Genomic DNA, 22,320 nt, shown 5'->3' on the forward strand with positions numbered 1-22,320 from the left:
TATACCTACTAACTGTTTGTAGTGGAGGGATGGAGGGAGGGAGAGAGCATGTGTGGGGGTGATCCCACGGCTGCTTTTCCCTCTCCATGTGTTTTCTTTTGTTGTTGTTGTTTGTTGTTGTCGTCTCCATGGTGAGGTGACACAAAGTTACCGAAGCGTCCGTTTGTCGTGTTCATGGCCCCGCCGATGTGTGGAACCACCGGTCTTATTACTTGGCGTTGGAGGAGTTGCTGAGCATCTTGCGCACCGCCTGGGCGATGGCGTCACGGTCGATGCCAAAGATCCGGAGCAGCTCGCTGGGCTTTCCGCTGCGGGGCACCTGCGACACGGCCAGGCGTTGGACGGTGAAGCCCGTCTCGTTCACCACGGCCGAGCACACTGCCTCTCCCAGACCACCTGCATGGAGAGATCAAAGGAGAACAGGGAACTCATGGCTGGGAAGAAAGACTAGATAGATGTTGGGTTTGGTGATCGATCACATAATGGTTTTATACCCATTCAGGACGGGAACCCCTGTTGGCATTACTTTAAACATTAGCTATTGAAAAATAGCAGATCTACAAGCTCATAGTGCGGCACACGCTATGAGCTTGTAGATCTGCTATTTTTGGAAAATCTTGAAAATGTGCCGCAATATATATTCTTTTTATATAACTCAAATCTCTCCTTCGGGGAACAACATATTTTCAGATGGGGGTCGGCGGCCAATTGCATATATTTTTGGGGGTCCTTGACATGAAAATGTTTGAGAACGACTGACATAGAAACTGTCATGATTTAAAAGACATTTTGTAGAACTGACCTGGTCTAAATGGGTTAAAACTGTAAATATTTGAAGAAACCCTGGAAATGTAATGAATGAAAAAGGTTTTGAATGAGGAAAAAAAAAGCAATGCAGTGGATTTTTTTTCAATTAATATTAATTCCTCACAATGAGGTTTTAAAGCAATATTTTAAAACACTGACAAATCTAGCTCTATTTTGTGCTCTAACATTTAAATTAACACATGTATTATAGGCCTACACTTAAATATTTTCAGCCATAAGGTGCACTTCCTTCCTACCATTCGTATGTCCTCACTTGCTTACTTATTTCACCTTTGCTTCTATCCTTCTCTCCCCTGCTTCCTTCGCTCCTTTCCTCCTTGTCTTCCAACCAGCTGTCATATCAGATCACTCACACCTCCATGGTCAGTAGAGTTCAGCTGTGATGTGATGTTCATTGACAAGAACGACAACGCCCTCCCAATGCTTTCTCACTCCTCTCTATCACTCTTTCCATCATTGCTCCTCTCCAAGCACTCTTTTCTCTCTCGCCTTCATCCTTCTCCTTCGTTCCCTCTCGCTGTCTTCTCCACATCCAGCTACAGGTATAATCATTCCACTCTCAAGCTCCTATACGCTCAATTTCTTCTGTGAACTCTTTCCTGCTTTTATCTCACAAATCTTTCTTGATACTTTCCAAATCTCTCACATCATCCTCCTAATTTCTCTCCTTTTTCCTCCACCCACCCTCCATCATTCCTTCTCTGCGTCCTCCCCCCCCCCCCCCCCCCCACATCCTCCTTCCCTACTCTGACCATCAACTATCTTCTCCCTTCTGTCATCTATCTCTCCCTCTCATTTCCTTACACGCCATCCACTCCTCTGCTAACCTCTGACAGTTATATCCATCTTTGTGTGATGTTGGGAGTGAGGAACAGGCTCGGTATGGAGGTGTTGGAGGCAAGGCATAGAGTGGGGGTGGGGAGGTGTGGCGTTGCACTAGCCATGAACCCATCTGTGGTCTGGGACTAATAATTGGTGTGACATCCCCCTGAATAGCCTTGAGCCTCCACCCTGTGTGCCCCCTATATTGTTAAGACCCCCTCATTGGTACAGTATAAAACAGATGCACACACACATCGCTACAATGTAATGTTCTTTGACAGCTGTACCCTTTGTCCTGTCTGCTGCCCCCCCCCCCCACACACACACACATATACTGTACATACAATACACGCTACCACTGTCAGACCTATCCCTCTCTACGCATTTGTACCCCCTGCGATTCAACCTCCAACCCTCTCTAACCCTGGTTCCCCCAAACATGACCCTCACATACTGGCCTGTCATAATCCATTCATGTACTGAAAATGTGCAGTATAAGAGTGTGTGTGTGCGTGCGTGTGTGGGTGCGTGTGCGCACGCATAATCTACATGCATGTGTGCAAACATGCATTCAGTGCGTTTGCATCAAAGGCTGGTCAATTCTAGGTTAATGGTTCAAAGTGAGGTTCCTGTGACCAGCAGCGTAACTAGGTGTCAGTAGGCCCCCACACAGGCTGATCCCCCAGGCAGGCATTTCTTTTATTTGTCTATTCTATCTTATCTATCTCTTAAATTTCTAGTCAGAATGTACAATATACAGTAGTTTCTGAGTTAAAATTGATAAATGAATATGTAAGCAACTGTAACACTGACTAGTGCATTCTATGCTTGTTTCATGTGCTATTGTGATTGCACTGGACTCACCGCAAATTGATTTTGATTGACTTTATTGATCATTTAGTAAGTATCGTGTTTATATTAGAGATGCTATTAAGCCCTATGATTTAGCCTAAAGTTCTATGTTGGTATGACATCAGTATGATGCAAAATGTATCTCCAAAAAGCTCATGTTTCTCAACTGAGAAAAACTAACTTTGTTCATATGCATGCTTTGACATTTGTATAGCTGGCTGCAGCTATATTGTTAGTTTAATTGAATGTTGACCCCTTCATCATCATTGATGTTCTTTATTCCACAATACAGTGGAAATAGAGAAAGGAAGGTGAGGAGAGAGATATCCGACACAGAATGGGAACATGTGACACAGAATAGGAACATGTGACACAGAATAGGAACATGTGACACAGAATGTCACACCATTATTGGGCCCAGCGCTGTTTATATCTTGTTTTTGTGTACCCACCTTCATAGTAGTGGTCCTCCACTGTGATGATGCGTCCCCTGGTTGCCTTGGCGTTCTCAATGATGGTCTTGGAGTCTATGGGCTTGATGGTGAAAGGGTCAATCACACGGATGTTGATTCTCTCTGGGAGTGGAAGCAAGAAAGTTTAGTTTAGTTAGTATGGTAATATAACACACATAATCAAAACTAAGTATCACAACTAAGTAGTATCTAAGTTGCTTTGTGCAGAAAAGAGCCCATTGGGCGTATGAAAAGTATCTCTTGAAAGACAGACATTTTCATTTTGCAAATGGTAAGCAAAGGGTTAGGATACGATGCTTTTCTTCAATGCCAAAAGAGGTACTTTTGCATTGCAGGACATCTAATACCATGTTGCTGACGGAAAGCTCTGTCAACATCAGTTTATAAGAGCCCATGACGTCGCACCTTAGCTCGAGAGTTTCCATGAAGCTCTGCTTAACTGGTACTAGTTCCCATCTATTTGTATAAATGTATAGCAAAAAGGTAACTGCAGTTTATAATCTTTAATCCCTCTGCTTTGTACTGTACCTTTCTTTAACTGTTCAGCTGCAGCAAGAGCCTCATGGAGAGTCACTCCTGCTCCAATCACAGTCACATGGTCATCAGTAGTCTTGTACACAACCTGAAGGGTAGAAAAGCATTTTAATTGCATAATGTAGACTAGATTTCACTCGATGAATAGTTAATGTGAAATAAAAAAGCAAAAGCATCTGGGAAAACTTCTAGCAGGCTACCGTATTTTAATTTCGGCCTGAAATGTGTTAGCACACTAGTAGTCTCAAAGCCAGATGAATCGGAGCTCTCTGCCTACCAATACATGTGGTGACATCTGAATTCAATGTATGGGCTAGAAGAATCTAGATAGAACAGTGGAGAAAACCTCCGCTAACAAAGGGTCAAAGCTCTGCTTTGAGAAAACAATCCTGGTATCGCCCTGGCAATTTCTTGCCAGGGCAACGGCTGATTCGGTCTGGCTTTAGCCAGGCTAGTATCGCCCTAGGTAGGACCACCAAGTCTTTGCATTGGTTCTGTAATGCAAAGACTTGGTGGTCGGATCCAAACCTTTTCCACACAGTTTTCCACTAAAATGAATTTAAATGTCACCAGACGTAATGGTGACAATGGCGGATATCTCTGCTATGTCTGCCTACGGTAGGTGAGACTACAACCAAGTACGCAGTAAAATACTTGATGTTAATTTATCCATTTACCTATAATTCCATTTGTACATTAAGTATGAACACTAAGTATAGTGGGATAGTAGGCCGCTACTCATTTCTGTGACATGTGTATGAACTTCAAACCTTAGCCTGTCCAACATGGAAGTCCTCGTTGCCATTATAGAGGACGTTGTTTTCTGGACGACTGGTTCGGATGAAACAGAGACCCTAGGGGACACAAGTGATGAATCATATGGTATTTATTATAATCATTATTCAATTTTATATATGTATTTGGTTGTTTTTGTTTTTTCAATACGTAAATCCCTTACTATCAATCCCATTTTCATTTAGACACCTTCTTTATAGTACTATAAAGAGCATTGTGGGTATACCTTTGTGTTGGCGGCCAGTTCCACTGCCTTCTCGGTCGAGACGCCGTCGCTAGGGTAGAACACTGTTGCCGTGGGGATGGCTCTGAACATGGCCAAGTCCTCCAGACCCATCTGAGAGGGCCCGTCCTCGCCTGACACGCACGTGCACACACACGCACACACACACATGCACACACACACACACACACACACACACACACACACACACGCGTGCACACACACACACACACACGCGCACACGTGTTAGGTGTAGGGATATTTGACATTGTTGGAGGCATTAGTGGACATGCATGCATTCGGGCACTGTGGGCATGCAATGTACCTGAGGGGGTGGAGAGGAAGAGGAAGAGGAGGAGGAGGAGGAGGAGGAGGAGGTTAGAGAGTATCAGGCCGCCTCCTAACCACCACTTCCGTGACACGGAAACAATGAGAGGCAGATAGGAGGGAGGGGAGGAGAACTGATACGGGGCAGGAATGGACCAACAGAAGAAGTGAAGAAACGAGTTCAGGGTTGAGGAACATCAAAGAACCACAGAATACAGTGCAGTGAAGACGAGAGATCCAAACCACATTATACAAAGTAAAACCCTGCGGAATACGCAATTGATTGAGTATACCTGGATCCCATTGTTCTGATGTGAGGAATGTGGCCAAACATATTCTTGTGTTTTCTGTTTATTTCTCCGCAAAACGATGATGATGTTCAAATGCGTCATTTCATGTCATTAGAGCGTACGACATGTGTGCCTGCCCCAGTAATGTGAAATGAAGCATTTAAAGATGGAGGGAGTGCCGTGATTTTCCATGTTTTTCATGTGTTTATGAGGTGACACTAGTACTTCTTTGGTATTGGTATTTGGTATTTAGGGCTTCTTCCTGAAACCTTGACAGTCAAACGTACCAATGAAAGAAACAGTGATATAGTGACATCACAAGATCATCCTCTCCTCTAACTAACCCCTTGCCCTTTATCATACAACAGCTGTGGGTGCGGCTTCAGTTCAGGTGGATCACCACCCATCACCACCAGGCAAACCAGGCATACATTATGAACTGGTGGGCATGTCCACATAAAAATTACATTTTAACAAATACTGTACACTTAAAAAATAAAAAACCTGATGATCATGTTTTAGGGTGGAAAAGAATCACGGCACTCCATCTTTAATGATCTCCTCGCATCATAACATTGGGATTTAGGTTGAAAAAGGTTTTCCTTTGTATGCAACCCATATGTGTGTACAAATAATGCCTCTATTCTATAATCTAGAGAGGGTCAAAGGTCAGTGTGTCCAGGCTGTGATTGGTGGGGAGACACTGACCGATGGAGACGCCGCAATGGGAGCCACAGAGGTTGATGTTGCTCTCGGAGATGGCAGCCATGCGAAGTTGGTCGTACGCCCGGGTGAAGAAGGTGGCGAAGGTGCTGGCAAACACCACGTTACGGTCCCGCGCGGCACAGCCGACCGCCACGCTAACCTAGGGAGGGGAGGGAGCAAGGAGAGAGGTGTGTGAGAAGGGGAAGGAAGAGTGTAGACAGGAGACAATCAATACACAATATTTGTGTTAATTGAAGGGCTTCCGTAGCTGAGTGGGTAGAGAGCATGGGTGGAGTTTATGGTAGAATTGGACTACATGTGTAGTCAACTTGGCAGTTTACAACAAACCCGGCCCCCCGGGACCATCGGGTGGATCATGATCTTGGGGGAAAACATGGTTGTCCAAAGCAGCCTATTTTACAGGAATTCCCCACAAAGTCATTGGAAAAACCAAACGTTTGTTTTCCACCTTTTATTACAAGAAGCATGCATGGATGGAATATTCAGTTTCAAAGGATGCAGTCTTTTGTTTTGCGTGCCGACACTTCCAGAATGACAGCAAGTCAGTTAAAAAACATGGAACTCCCGTAGTGCTGAAAGTTATATGGAGCAGGCTTGTGTGTGTGTGTGTGTGTGTGTGTGTGTGTGTGTGTGTGTGTGTGTGTGTGTGTGTGTGTGCTGTGCTGCTGTAGGCCTACTACCTAAATAACTCATTTTTAGGGGTGTTAGGGCATTGTAAAAAGCGCAAAGATAACTACGCCCATGGTAGAGAGATGCCAGCTGGGAATCAGAAGGTCGCCGGTTTGCCCTTGGGTCGCCAAGTCTACATATTGAAGTGACATTTGTGTGCTCATCTGAGCTATCTGAGCAGCCATCTGCTGGGTGATGCAGTAAAAGTAATTTCGCCTCCCCGGGGAACAGAAAATATTGCCTTTCCCATAACTCAGAGAGTTATGTAATCAAATGGTTACGGGTGCTCCTTTGCTTCCACCTCCTGGTTCTCCAGCATCCCAATGTTACTTAAGACTAAGCTTCAGACTTCCCAAAACAAACTAATTCGACTACTTCTCGACCATGACCTACCTACTACCAACCCATTTTGCTAGTCTAAACTGGCTCCGGGTAGAAGACAGGGTTAAGCAATTGAAAATGGGCTTGACCCTCAAAATTGTAAATGCAACCTCACTCTCGATGCCCTCAGTGCCTGCATACGTGACTAACTACTGCAAAATGGTGAGCAACACCCACAGCCACAATACTAGAGGGAGTGAGAATCTGGCACCACCCATTTTCAAAATAAATATGGGTAAATTCTCCTTCTACAGCACCGCCACCAAAGCGTGGAATACCCTGACCCCCCTTTTCCCCTCATTGTATACAGTGTTTTTACCTATGATGATATTGAATTTTGGTCATGAATTGATTGCATAGGGCCTAAATGGAAACAAGTCCGCAAGGTGCTATCCCTTTAGTGTTGCATATGGCATAATAAACCATACTGTTTCTGCCATATGGCATGATGTTGTGTAAGCTCAATACCGGAATCACTTAATATTTAATGTGACATCACTACGACCAAGCTACAGTATTTAATTAATGCAGATAGCCAGTGACCTATTTTCGGGGGTCCTATTGTTGTTTGGCAGCCATCGAGTCACGGGCACAAAACAAAGGCTCGTTAACTGGGATAGAAATGTTGATGATGGTAAAATATAATGTGGGTGACATTTCTCAATGGAATCTTGGGCAGCAGAGGAGAAGAATTTGATTAGGGTGACATTATAAGGTGAATCAGTGAAACAAAGAAAGGTTAATTAAAAGAGCATGAGGATAAAGTCACAGCTCAGGAAGTGAGTTTATACAAAATGTGCCAAAAACTCCAGCAAATATAAGAGCAGAATACAATCAGGTGAAATTATAAATCAGCTCTCTCTTTGCTAGACCATGCTCCATAATTATGATACTACTGATACAGAATAATCAAATATTTGATTATTTGTTCAAAGTCGATTATAAACAAATATACATTATAATTGTGTGTGCGTGCGTGCGCTCTCGTGGATTTGTGTGTGGATTCACACTGTGCTCAGAGTTCGACGTTAGTGAAAATGAAAGTAAATATCAAAATCACATTGATAAACCAGTTGAAATTTTGGACCCGGTCCGTGTTGTAATGTTACTCAGCCATTTAAGACAAGGTAGGCTTAACCAGGCTACTTATATTAAATGCATAACCCAGGTACGCACACACGCCTATCACACCAACAGGCTTCTTCCAGGTAGGCTTAACCAACAGGCTTCTTAGTTCCAGGTAGGCTTAACCAGGCTACTTATATTAAATGCATAACCCAGGTACGCACACACACACACACACACACACACCTATCACACCAACAGGCTTCTTCTACTATAGGCCATTAAGCAATGTTACTGTATGACATGCTTAGGCCAGATCTCACCATGTTTTGCTCTGCGATGTAGCATTCCACATAGCGGTTAGGGTGTTCGTTCTTGAAGAGCTCGGAGAAGGTGGAGTTCTTGGTGTCTCCATCCAGAGCTATGACGTGGTCGTTGTAGCGTCCCAGCTTGGCCAGAGCAGCTCCATAGGCCTTCCGTGTGGCGATCTACAGAACATTACATGATGGACAGAGACGTTGTCATTTCTTTCTTGCTCGAGAAAATACAGGAGCAATCTTTGTAACTTTTCCCCCATCATTGCACATTCAGTGACTCAATAACTAGTGAAAAATAGCAGATCTACAAGCTCATAGATCTGCTATTTTCGAAAGGTCGTGAAAATGAGGCGCAAATCAAATTATTCTTTCAGAGCGAATGTTTTTAACTCAAACCTTCTTGGGGGGGTCACTGGAACTACATATTTTCAGATGGGGGTCCACAACCAAATACAGATAAATCTGGGGGTCCTTGACATGAAAAAGGTTGAGCACCACTGACATAGAGCCATAGGTTTTTCAGAAAACTGTTTTGTTTTAGTCTAAATGGGTTCATTTAACTCTGAGAGAGTGTGTACACTCTGAGCACCTTTTCCCCGGGTTTGTAGGTGGGTGCACTTGGCATGCGGACGTTGCGGAGGCTGACGGGTGGAGCGTCTTCGCTGGGCGGAGCAGGGTAGAGGCGCTTGCTGCTGCTTACGAGGTGTCCCTGTAGCTCCTTTACCACACTGTCGGCCATATCTTTAGGGAGGGGCTTCCCATGCCAACCCATCTTATCCTCAGCCCCTGGAGAAGAAAACAAGCACAGTTATCACACATACTTGACTGCACAAATTGACACTAATTAGCCCCCATTACAAAATATATACGCCAAGGACCCCCATTAGAGAAGATTTTTACAGCTCTAGCAGTGACTCTCAACCATTTTAATTTCAAGGACCGCCAGTTTGACATGCATTAAGCTACGGATCCCTATTTAATGGCATTTTTATGAGTGTACAAATGGAACTATTTGTACACTCATTAGTTACAGACCCATAAGGGTCCAGAATTGGTTCCAAACTATCATTTAGCTGTGGGGACCCCCTGGAGCTCCCTCAAGGACCCCCGGACCCCACTTTGGGAATCACTGAGTGGTGGAAAGTATAACTAAGTACATTATCTTAAGTATTGTACTTACTTAAAAGTACAATTTTGAAGTAGGCTATTTGTACTTTACTTGAATATTTCCAATTTCCAGTAGGCTACTTTTACCTCTACTTCACTACATCTCAGAGGCAAATATTGTACTTGTACTCCACTACATTTATTTGAAAGCTTTAGTTACAATTTACTTTGTAGATTTTGATTATTACAAATCTAGCCGATCTACAAGCTCACAATGTGTCGCGATGTGACACATAGTGAGCTTATAGATCTGCTATTTTCAAAGGATTTGTATACATAAGTAAAAAATGGGAGTACTTTTCCCACCACTGCCTATATATATATAGTGCACCTTGCAAACCTTAAACACCTGCCACTCATGCCGAAGTCTTCTACCTCAGTGGATTACAATGCTAAACTCAAGGTCAAAGGCCACAACATCTGAGGCAATGTTATATACACATACTCTTCTATCTCTTTCTCTCACCCTTTCTTACATTAAAGCCCTTAAGCCAGTGCCGTACTGCCGTCTCTACGTATACGTGCAGTGCGTATTGCGCGTAGGGCAACACGCCAAGGAGGGGCAACAAAATGTGCCAGAAAGTGCCAAGCCGACCGCATAATAAGGAGCAGCCATGTGAGCGTCCTCACAAACGGCAAAGATAGACGATCTGAATGACGAAATGCAGCGCTCTCGGCGGGAGGTGGGGGCAGCACAAATATTCTACGAGTAGGGCAACCAAATACATCCCTAATTAAAACCAACACTTCTTTCACTACTCTTTGTAATTACTAACAATCTATAGCCTACGATGAATGTTAGACAATGCACAATGTACTTTCTAGAATTTATATACTATATTCATATCGAGCATCGCGATAGTTCAGGCAAGCACGGTTGTCAGACATTTCGTATGAGGCTCAATGTATGCCCTTAAAAAGGGTTCCATTTTATTTTCAGGCTCTGCCTCTGGGGCATTAGTGACCTCAGATTCTGTGTCATGCTTGCGCAGATAATCGGTAGTATCACACCCACACACTGAATGCATTATCATTGCAATTAGTGGTTAATCCTGATGAAAGTGTCTGTCTGACTGAATTGTACGTACTTTATATTTGTGTGACCCTAGAGAGCAACCAACCAGGTCAAATGCCTTGTACGTGCAGCAACCTTACTTACTGATTTATGTCAGATTCTGATTCATTCGTTTAACTGTGTGTACTCATCGACTTTTAAATAGAGAGCTGGAGTAATGTCTCTTTCTCTCTCCTTCTCTGTTATGTCTCTCTCTCACACGTGGGTGTGCATGGGCGTGTGCGTGTGTGCGTGTGTGTGTGTGTGTGTGTGTGTGTGTGTGTGTGTGTGTGTGTGTGTGTGTACACTGTTATCACAACACCACACAATGAGCTGCGGGTCAGAGTGTGTCTTACACATTCTGAGGGATTACTGGGCAGCTGTAGCTAAACCACTGAACCGCTGCCTGGATTACAACAGGTTAGGGTGCCTCTCGGACCGTGTGTCTCAGTGTGTTGTCCTAAGAGCGTAGGTCTTGACCTTGTGTCTTGTTGGAATAGCCTTTGTTAGAGTGCCAACCTGTGGGACATGGTGCGTTAAGCAAGGTATTGGCATTCGTCCCGTTTCATTGTTTTTTTTGGTATGTGGTTTTATAGTATTCAGCGGGGGGGGGGGGGGTTGATAATCGGCGACTATCCCTTGAAGTGTCACAAAAGGGTGCAATGAAATAATGCTGCAGCGATGTGTTATGTCATTGTTTTAGCAGTGGCACCATAGAAATATTTAACCACACAAGCAATGGGACGTGTTTGTAATTGGACTAAGCAAACCTTTCATTGAGCACCTGTGTGAAGCAAGGCATCATGGACTAGACTAGAGGCATCCTGTGTTACAAATAGATAAATGAACAGGATTTTACTGTGTAGGTTCATTGGACGTCGAGGGGTGAGAGGTGTTGCCTATATACAAAACACACGTGCCAGTAGTCAAGTGGTTTAAGTACCGGGGGAGTATTGTGATGATGAATGAGGCAGCATTATCAAAGAGCGTGTTGGGGTTTTGTTTGTACCTGGGATGCCTTTGCCCTTGATGGTCTTGGCGATGACGGCAAGGGGCTGGTGGCGTGGCTGGCTGAGAACTTTGCAGAGCTCCTCAACACTGTGGCCATCCACAATGATAGACTGCCAGCTGAAACAATCACAGAGTCAACTTTAAAAAGAGTTCATACACATAAACAGTGTGTATTCACTGTCGTTCTCACTTAATCCCACACAAAACCCCAGACACACAAATGCACACATCTTTGTATAGACAGTGCACACGCATGACAACCACACGCACGCACACACACACACACAGTATGTGCACTCACCCGAAAGCCTCGCAACGTTTCTGGTACTTCTCCACGTGATGCTGGAGGGGCGCTGGGTCACTCTGGCCCAGGCGGTTGATGTCCAGGATGGCCACGAGGTTGTCCAGTTGGTAGTAAGAAGCAAACGCCATGGCCTCCCACACAGATCCCTCAGACATCTCCCCATCGCCCAGCAGGCAGAACACACGGTAGCTGCATGGGGAGAGAGAGATTTATTATTTCATTTAGAGACTTGAGCATCAATGCAATTGTTTTATTAGGTCGTTATTTGTATTTGTAAATGTCTGTCAATGAAAACTGTTTCTCAATTAACCTACAACCTGATTAAATAAAATGTAGGTCACACTTGTGTGAAGTGCACAGAGCTTTTTAGCATGATGATGATGTCAAGTTCAAGACAGACAGACAGACACTACCACAGGAGTGCAACACACACCGCTGCTGGACACAGGGCAAGGTGAAACCATGTGCTATTGTCTCTTGCAGAGGAGCAGGGTAATTTTCCATAAAATTCTTTATCTTGTCTCAAACCATTACCCTCTAACAGCCATACACACAGTCACACACACACACACACACACACACACACACACACACACACACACTACTCGCTTCCGTGGCATAATGACACCTGACAGCTTTCCAGTCAAATAGACACATTCTCATTAAAGCTGGAAGATCTGCAGAGACACCGAGCATTATGGCTCGCATTCCACCCTTCACCACAGAGAGAGAGAGAGAGAGAGAGAGAGAGAGAGAGAGAGAGAGAGAGAGAGAGAGAGAGAGAGAGAGAGAGAGAGAGAGAGAGAGAGAGAGAGAGAGAGAGAGAGAGAGAGATGGGGTGCGGTAACAAACACAGAAGAGGAAGACAAAGAAAGGAATTCCTGAGGCTGCAGACAAGAGAGGGAGAGATCAAGGGAGGGAGGGAGAGAAAAAGTGATGCACTACAAGGACAAGACAATACTGTGTGTGTGCGGTGTGCGCGCGTTTGTGTGTGTGCGTGCGCGCATGCGTGCGCCTGTGTTCTCCTTCTGTTTCCCTTCGCCTAGTAGTGGAAGGTGAGAAAAACAGACAAGGTGACACCTCTTCTTGTAAACAATCCCAACTTTATAGCCAGCTGATGCGCCTCAAACACACACATGCATACATAAAGCTATGATTTATTTCCCCCACATACACACCCATAGAGCCAAAAGCACTAAGTTAAGAACTCTATGAACATGCTATCCCTGCCCTGGGGAGGCTGCTGCTATAATTCCATTATGCTATCCGGTGGGCTTTGTGTAAAGCATGAATACACATGAATACAACACTGTTGATTTAATAAAGTGGTAGTTACAATTCAAAGGTGGCGTGTTGGTTAAATTAAATCCTTTTAGTAAATTGAGCTGGGCCCATACAAGCGTGAAGATGAGGACTTTTCTGTAATTGTGTAATGAAGACTTTTCTGTAATTGTGTAATGATAAATGCTCTGGCCTATCCGACAGTATACAGTAGTCTTGGCTTGGTGTGTTCATTCATACATTCATGTTTGATTTAAATTAATGTTTTATTAAGGTTATTTCACATTGTCTGTCTGGGTTCAGATAAAGTCTGGAAAAATGTCTTTTGGACGACCTACTTTTAAAAGTACAGGTGCGTAGGAGTAGGCAGACAACGTATGACAAGAAAATTCCAATAGAAATTAGATAAATTTGCCCCTGGGACGCAAACTAGTGAATATAGCAGGTTTACAAGCTGTACTGCAGTTACTTTTGATGAAAGCAGTAATGAGGATTTCTGTGTCAATGTTAATGGTGTTGTTAATTAGCCTTGCGTATGGGAAAGAAACACAAACACACACCCGGTCAGACATAGACACAGTCCCTTGCTTGCAATCACACATGCATTTGTGTGTACGCAAGCGTACAGCACACACGCACACACACACACGGGCGCGCTCGCACACACACACACACACGCATGCATGCACGCACGCACGCGCGCGCGCGCTCGCACACACACACACACACACACACACACACACACACACACACACACACACACACACACACACACACAAATGCGACATGAAGTGAGCAAGAGAGATTATGGCGGAATTGCTCACATGTATGATTATTAGAGCAGAAGAAATCGGGTGCACACAAAATGCAGAGAGAGCGAATAGGGACAAGCCACATAGCAAGAGAGACAGAGTACTCAGTAGAGTAAGAGAAAGCATGAGCAGCCAACACAATATGTATGCACTATACTGATTGTTTCACGCTGTCTGCAGACAGAATAGAACAAGATAAACCCCTCTCTGTTCTGTCAATGTCTGTCACTTACTGAGTGAGTGGAGAAATTACAATGAATGAGCATGTAATAGATTTACCAGCACTTATTTATCCATTGTTGTAGATTTTAGAATATAAAGCATCTAGAAAAGCTATGGAATGACCCTGGAAAAGCTGGTTCACTTGTCATAACTCTGGATGGAGACACCAATCTTCAACAACAAACATCTAGCCTAGCATGAACATTCCTCAATGGCCAACAGTAGAAGCCTGTGAGGGGTGATGAGGGTAACCAGCCTGATGTGTGTGCCATGTCTCTCTATTGTCCCACATGGACCATTAGAACAAGCCACAACAAAAGGGAATCTAGGAAATATGATGTGACTCGTGCTTACAGTACATGCTAGGATCGGTTTTACACTCGGATGTGCATTTCTCATACAAAAACATGAATTTGAATCTAAAAGAATATATTGATCATTGATTGTGCTGAATGATCAAGATTGAGTAATGCATCTATCTATTATTAAACGTTTATGTCACAAGTAGATTGATTGATTGATTGGACATGTAGCTCGGTTTATTTTATCTCCCTGAGATTATTATCAAATAATTTATTAATTGAGTGACAGAACAAATGTAATAGTAATATAATTACACTACCCAGTGTAGTGTAGAAAACACTACACTTGGTACTAGTTATTGGCAGAGTGTACCAGTTTACTGGCCTCAACTAAAGACTTAGGAAATATCCTATTGTACATTCACGTTCCTATGGCATGCCTCCTCAGTACCGGTATTTCTTTTAAAACATTTTATGGGGGGCTTTTTGTGAGCCATTATTTGACAGGTACAGTTGAGAGAGACACGAGAGATAGCAGGGGGAGAAGCCTCGGAAACCGCAGGAGTTTTGGAGAAAAGAAAACCTGGGAGAGCGAGGTAGGAAAAGTGGCATAGGAGTGGGAGTGAACATTGTATTTCGCTAAACCAATAACAGTGCAGAGGGGTGCTGCGTTGCTACAAATTTGGTGATGTCAGCGTTCTCCACTGCGTTCTATTGGGGAGGGAAGGAGGAGGGGATCATTGGGAGGGGAGGCTGGCTCATTGGTGAACCAATAGGAAGTCGGCGTCGGTTTCCAGCACTAGTTGATTCCGCCCCTCTATGCTCAGAAAAGCATAGGGCTCTTTCAGGATAGCAGGGGAGTAACATATACAGCAAATGGTCCAGCTGGCCAGGAAATCAACCGGGGGACTCGCTGTTAGTTACCACTCGCCATGTAGTACACACTACACACCCTCACAACTTGGTTATCGGGACGCCTCTTCTCAGTATTTTGGGGTGCTGTTTAATCTCTCTTATGCACGCCAATGTTGTTCAGTACACAAACATCCACATTAGTACTAACAGTATTCACAACTTAAACCCTATATACTTATTTGACCCCCAGCAGTCTATATATATACTAGGCCTGCACCTTTTTATTTTTGTTTACCTCTACATCTCTTAACTGGAAATACTGGTATGTCTGCAAAAAAACATTGCCAATTGCCATCTCATCCATGAATGGCAAAAGTGATGCTAGGTCAGGTCTCATACTCTTATTTGTGGATTGGTATACCTACCTGTATGTCAGCCCACTGAGCCCAGGCCAGTGTTGTCAAGGCAGGTTAGTTCTGAAGGTCTAAAGATGAAATGTCACCCCGTCAGCACAGATGGGGCATTGCTGGCATTGCAGCACAGGGTCAGCAAGATGCTGTGTGTGTGCACGTGCGTGTGAGAGCGTGCATGTGTACCTTCATGATTGATGCTGGTCCTTGCACATACCTAGTTTGTGTTCTAAAGTTACTTGCTGTCAGCAATACGTCTGTGAGTTTCTATATGTCAATGTCAGTGTACTATAATTTCAGTCATTAGCGGCGATTGTGCATTCAAATTCTGTATGAGAAGACTGTAAGTGTTGTGCATGTGACTTTGTTAATGTCCATGCGTGCGTGTGTGTTTTACCTGGCCTTGTCAAAGTATTTCCCAGTGTATGCCATCCCACAGGCAGCTCCTAGTCCCTGGCCCAGGGAACCTGTGGCCACATCCACAAACTGCTGCTTCTGTTACACACACACACACACACACACACACACACACACACACACACACACACACACACACACACACACACACACACACACACACACACACACACACACACACACACACACACACACCCACACACACACACACACACACACACACACACACACACACACACACACACACACACATATATATATATATACCGTACCATACCATTTGATTCACAGAGTATGAGATACATGTTTGCAAACAGCAAAAGCATTAAATATGAAGTGGATCTAATAAATGGTTTGGTGTGTTTTCCAGCCAGGGCGATAGTGACAAAGATGAGTTTGTGAGACCAGACACAGAGGCAGTCAGCCCTCTCTGCTCCTTTCTTCTCTCCTGCAGACATGAATGACATGTTCTGGTCACAGACACACTGTCTGTTGTGCATTGTCTGCACAGCATGTTCGGTGTGGTGTAGTGTGTGTGTGTGTGTGTGTGTGTGTGTGTGTGTGTGTGTGTGTGTGTGTGTGTGTGTGTGTGTGTGTGTGTGTGTGTGTGTGTGTGTGTGTGTGTGTGTACAGTAATATATAGTACGTTGACTGTGTTCATAGTACAGTAGAATAGACAAACTGTGTTCTCCCCTTTGCCATCAAAGATAAAGCATAATATACTCTGTGCCGTATATAGCAAACAGTATATGGCATTGATGAAGCAACATCCTGATAAGTGCTGACAGGTTTTGTGCTGCAGTGTTTCAGAATAGCCATCTATAGTTAAATACCATTTACAAGGCAACTTTACCTTCTGTCAAATACCTGCAAAATGAACCAAATGCATGCTTATATACAATGTATTACTACAGAAGCTCCCCTCCAGTCCATTTCAAACTATGTAAAAAAGAATCTTCTATGATTAATATTTTGTTATCTCCACTAGGCCAGCAGGTGGAGATTATGTTTTAGCACCTCGGATCCACTTTTCATGGATGCAGTCAGTAGGCCAAGGAAGACATTCCATATTATAACCCTTTTTCAAATTGGTCATTTGGTCTCACTAGATTTTCTGCAATTTAGCTTTTTCTTCAAAACACACTTTTTGGTGTCTATCTACATCGCTATACAATATCATTATTATATTTTCCATTTTCTATGCCAAAATGCCTAAAATGATGAATGCATTGCCCAATGAACCTCAAATTTGAATCACACAAATGCGATTTCACAGAGACCCATAGAGGGTCCACAGATGCTACAAATGTCACTGTTTGTTGCATAAACATGATTTTCTTCACCCAATTAGGAACAAATGATCTCGGAAGTCTTGTGACAATGAGCATCAAACAGGGTTTTCATATTCCATACTGTTTCCTTGTAATTGGCATCCAAAATGAGTAGAAAGGGGCTATTTGCTCTGCAGTTTCCTCATGTCCTGAGGGCTGAAACCCACGACTTATATACATACTGCATCCCTGGCTAGGCAACACAACGTGGCGGAGATATGTGCTCTGTGGAGTGCTGTTCCTAGTTTAACGTATTTCTTTATTTGTTCTGCACATCACACTATTACTTTAATAGGAGAGTGGGCACATGGTTAGGTTGTACGGCATTCGGAATTTGATCCCAGACCACCGAGGGATTAACCACCACCACTACACCATCACTGGAACATTATCGGGATTCTTGCTTTCATAAGAATTGCTCTATTGCAAATCTGAGTTGTGTGTTACTTCCGTGTCCTCACCGGCACAGGGTGTCCCTCCAGGATGGAGTCCACCTTGCGGAGGTTAAGTAGTTCACTCTCCTTCAGGTAGCCTGTCTCTGCCCACACAGCATACAGCACCGGAGCCGCATGGCCCTGAGGAAGCAACAGTCAAAGGTTGGGCTTCAAGTGATACAGAGTGACAGACATACAGACAGTGATAGTCTCTATACGACACTGTACAAATCCACCCAACGCATATTCATGGTCCGGAAAACATTTAAGTGTATTCTTTGCATTGGTAAATTGGATAATAAACAATCTTATAACTGCAGCTCTGTTATCAAACCTTGACTTCTTGGTGGCCTCATTATTATTGCAATGAGATTGACTATACTTCTCCTCACATGTTTGAAATCAGAGAAATTAACAAATCATGTAACTCATGTCTGACATGTGTATGTGTAAATTATATTCTATAAACAGGCACACACAACATATCAAGCAGACAGACAGTATTAATCAAAGTGAATTTGAGAGTCATGAACGGAGTTACTCAGAGATAGAGTGAATGAAGGTGGGTTCAGTTGAGTTCAGGGAGAATCCTTTTTTTATTTTTTTATGAGCTCCACGTGACATAAGAACAGAACTGGTGCCAAACCCAAAGTCAGGCCCAAGCCCCCATGTCACTCCATCCGATTACTAAAGCACTCAGGGATTCCTCTCATAAGCCTTCCTGATAGAGATTGGTGGATGACCTACATGTAGTAGTAACTAGTAACACGACACACAGAAATAATGCCAAACTCAGACAGAAATTGTTCCACTGACATAGCTTGCAGCCTTGTGCACATACAAGACGGTACACAGAGAAGAGAACTTCTGATACATCAGCACGCGTGTGTATGGTTGTTGTGTGTGTGTGTTCCTGACATATAGTTCACATTTGAGGACAATTTGCACAATCTCACTAGTTAAATTAAAACTCAGGGTTTGACATTGTATGTGTAAATGTGTGTGTGTTACCTTGGAGATAATGAAGCGGTCATTGTTGGCATTGCGTGGGTCTTCTGGGCGGTACTTCATGGTGTGGAAGAAACACACCGACATGATCTCCGCCACACTGCAGCATGATGTAGGATGGCTGAAATACAAAGATGCACATTTTACACATTTTACATGCAACAGTACACATGATGCAACAAGCAATTTCCAGCATGCATGCACAAACAAACGGATGCACAAATATGTTTCCGGTGTTCAGTATACATGTTCATTCCCGGAGGAAACTTAAATTAAATTTTAATTCTAATGCTAATTCTCTCACTATATCTTTTATTTTATGCTTGGTGTCTTTATCACTCACATGCTCATTACGCAAATCATCTCTCTCTCACACGCACGCACACACGCACGCACGCACACACTCGTGCACACAGACCCATGCATGCATTCTCTCTGTCGTAGTGCCATTAACTATGAGGACATCATTTATATATTTTGCAGGCAAGACCAAGTAAAACAGGTCATACGTGAGCACTGTAAAAAAAAAAAGCACTATTACACAATGGTATTAGTGGTTTAATTGAACTGAGACTCACACAATTGTATTAGTGTATTATTAATTTGTGTAGATGTTTTTTTATTGTATATATTTATTTATTTAATTTTTCGGTCCAAACTCCATGCTTCTAATACCTCGGCACTGTGGCCACCCACCATCAAACCTTTTCCCTCATTATCCTGAAACAAATAAAAAATTAACAAAAAACAAAAGCATAATAAGTGAAGGAAAATAATAGTAAGTAAAATTAACAGTTGATTGCTTAGCAATGAGATGATGTTAAATTAATAAAATTGATAAATAAAACAGCTTATACTACTAATAGAAAATAGTAAATGAAATGAACACGATTGTACTGGGTTCACAAAGTACTTAATAGTCAAATAATTGTGATGAATGTTTTTGGTAGTTTATACAATATAATATATGGTGATGGATGAGAAGCATAAATCCCAAACCTTTCTTGGTTTGGATCTTAGAACTCAACCATCCCTGGTTATGGAAAAAAAAAACTCATTTATACATTTGACTTCCCATTTGGACAGTTATCTCCTCATGGCAGTCTGGCAGTGTGGTTCGCAAACATTTTCATGTCAAGCACCCCATGAATAACCTATGTATTTTGCCGTGGACCCCTATAATGGTGATATTCACCCCTTTTTTTCCTCAAATTTGTATTTATTTTTTATAGCAGACATATACAAGCTCACTGCTCACAAGCACCACATCACGTCAAGGTTTCAAATAGGATTAAACTGCCCCCTCAATGACCCCATATAGCTAGCGGTCTCCGGACTTAACTTTGAGAACCACTAGGCTACTCTAAAGACAGGTGCTTGGTGGTGCTACCATGCATGCAGGCATAAGTGCTGTCCCGCGAGTCGACGTACGATGCTTCCATTCCAGCATCAGCATGTCAAACGTCCACGTCGTCACATCACCGCATATAGAGTCGACCCACTTGTGTTAATTAAGAGACCTACAATGCGCGGTCGCGGATCATGCGCCGCATTGCTTCTATTTTATATAACCCGGCCTTACCCATGCAGGGAAAGAGCATTAGGAATTAAGATCCAGAGGGCTGCATGAGTATACAGAGTGCACCACCTGCGTCGGCTGCGTGTATTAGTGGACTAGACTAGATAATCTCAAAAGCCCATATAGGCCGACAACGTATGGCCATTGGCTATGTAGGCCTAATAATTGCATAATGATTATTATAGGCTACATGATACATTTCCACTGATAGTTGTGCAAAAAAACCTCTCACTCATTGCAGTGCACCACTAAACTCTTTCGGATTTCATTGCCCTCTCCGCAAAGTCAATGCAATTCAAAGTAAATCTTTTAATTTAAAACAGTCGATATTCGATACAATTGTATATGCAGAGAGCAGAACTCATGCAGAATCCTACAATAAATGTTGTATATATGTTGTCGACATGTTATGTTTTAAATGTATCCTATTCCTAATATACGTTTTAAAATAATTTAAAGGCTACAAACATCAGTTTACCTGAAATAATCCTAAATAATCTGGAATAGTAGGCTATTTTAAGAAAAAGAAGGGGGGGGGGATATAGCCCTATATGAGACTAGATAAAGCAGTTCGCCTCTCACCCGCTGCCTGCTGCGGTTGTCGCTTTGATGGAGTTGATCCGAAGCCGGGTGGCGATGTTCCGGAGCGCCTGCACCGTCTGCTGGTCCGGTTTGTGGTAGTCCTCCATCTATGATCTGGCCGATGCACCTTACCTTACCTCGCCAAGAAACACTGGGATAAAAACAAGAGTCAAGAGTTAAAAGTCCCCGTTCGTTCTACTAGACAGGAGTTGTGAGTGACTGCACGACGGACGACCGCAGGGGTTAAAAAGACCGTGCCGGGTGACAGATAGATAGATAGAAACTGGGAGGGAGGGGGTGGGGGGGGGGGGGGGGGGGGGGGGGTGGCGCAAAGGAGGTGGGCGCTGTGTGTGTGAATCTAGAATAGATAGAGGCATAAGAGGAGCTCAAATGTGTGTGAACGCACCATAGATATATAGCATACCTCAAAACCTACTGTAGCCAGCTATAGCAGCCTATATTTTTTCTTTTCATTGCTAACCGTTTATATGTTGCTGTTTTTATTTATGTTTTGCCTAGTAGGCTATAGCCACTCAGCGGACCTTGTATTGAACTTAACTCTGGTCCATAGCTCTAATGTGTTCTAAATGAAACACATTAGAGCTATGGACCAGAGCTATATTGAACTGTGCTTTCTTGACCTGTGCTTATTCTATACAAACTGTTAATACAGTTTTCAATCAATCACACATCGACCGAGTGCAAAGTCCTGTCCAACATGAGCGTGCGTGCACACACGCGCACACACAACATGAATGAAATTAAACACGGCTGTGTGATAGTGATAGTCTAGAATAGATAAACTACAGCACAGTTTCCCACGTTAGATTTGAGGCCTTTATCTTCTTCCTCATCTTATTGGAATAGCCTTAGTCTAGTCAGGGAAGGAAGTTGAGACCGTGAATGACAGTAAAAGGTAATGGCTTTCTCCTCGGGCTGACACTATGCCTATAGGCTACTGTAACTGTACAGGTCAGGAACCAAACAATTGTGTAGCCTTAAATGTGCAACAAATGATATGTAGGTCTATTTGGCCCTTCATTTTTACAATTAAAATATACTTACAAATGTATTATTATAGGCCTATTATTAAAAAATAGGCCTAAAGGTCCAATTTAGATGTTATAACAATTGATTCCTCCACATGTTTGTTGTCACTGCTATTGTGTATCATATACTGACTCACCTGCCAGTGAGGAGCCCAACCGTGAGGTTGTCCATACTCTTGAACTGGCAACCTTGCGGTTAC

The 22,320-nt window shown here is 43.2% G+C and overlaps 1 protein-coding gene across 1 annotated transcript; it reads right to left on the reverse strand.

Moving 5' to 3' along the window:
• Nucleotides 1-142: 142 nt before the first annotated feature.
• Nucleotides 143-21,189, reverse strand: LOC310861739 (transketolase-like). The gene is made up of 14 exons (XM_083769341.1): nt 21,072-21,189; nt 18,914-19,031; nt 17,930-18,043; nt 16,118-16,215; nt 11,836-12,027; nt 11,533-11,651; nt 8,892-9,088; nt 8,309-8,473; nt 5,853-6,009; nt 4,531-4,661; nt 4,280-4,363; nt 3,504-3,597; nt 2,955-3,077; nt 143-396 (listed from the first exon to the last, which is right to left on the reverse strand). The coding sequence occupies exons 1-14, from the start codon at nt 21,176-21,178 to the stop codon at nt 209-211; spliced, it is 1,887 nt and encodes a 628-aa protein (XP_083625467.1). The 5' UTR covers nt 21,179-21,189; the 3' UTR covers nt 143-208.
• Between the last annotated feature and the right edge of the window lie 1,131 nt (nt 21,190-22,320).

The sequence above is a fragment of the Protomyctophum parallelum genome (assembly GCF_964188405.1).
Source record: "Protomyctophum parallelum genome assembly, chromosome: 7".
NCBI classification, from domain to species: domain Eukaryota; kingdom Metazoa; phylum Chordata; class Actinopteri; order Myctophiformes; family Myctophidae; genus Protomyctophum; species Protomyctophum parallelum.

What these genes read in the sequence shown, in the direction of transcription:
- LOC310861739 (XM_083769341.1), bottom strand. Translation starts at nt 21,178, where the DNA reads ATGGAGGACTACCACAAACCGGACCAGCAGACGGTGCAGGCGCTCCGG. An exon ending in CAAGGGCAAAGGCATCCCAG is followed by an intron (nt 9,089 to 11,532) that starts GTACAAACAAAA and finishes TTTCTTCTCCAG; the next exon opens with GGGCTGAGGATAAGATGGGT. An exon ending in AACTGGCCGCCAACACAAAG is followed by an intron (nt 4,364 to 4,530) that starts GTATACCCACAA and finishes TGTGTCCCCTAG; the next exon opens with GGTCTCTGTTTCATCCGAAC.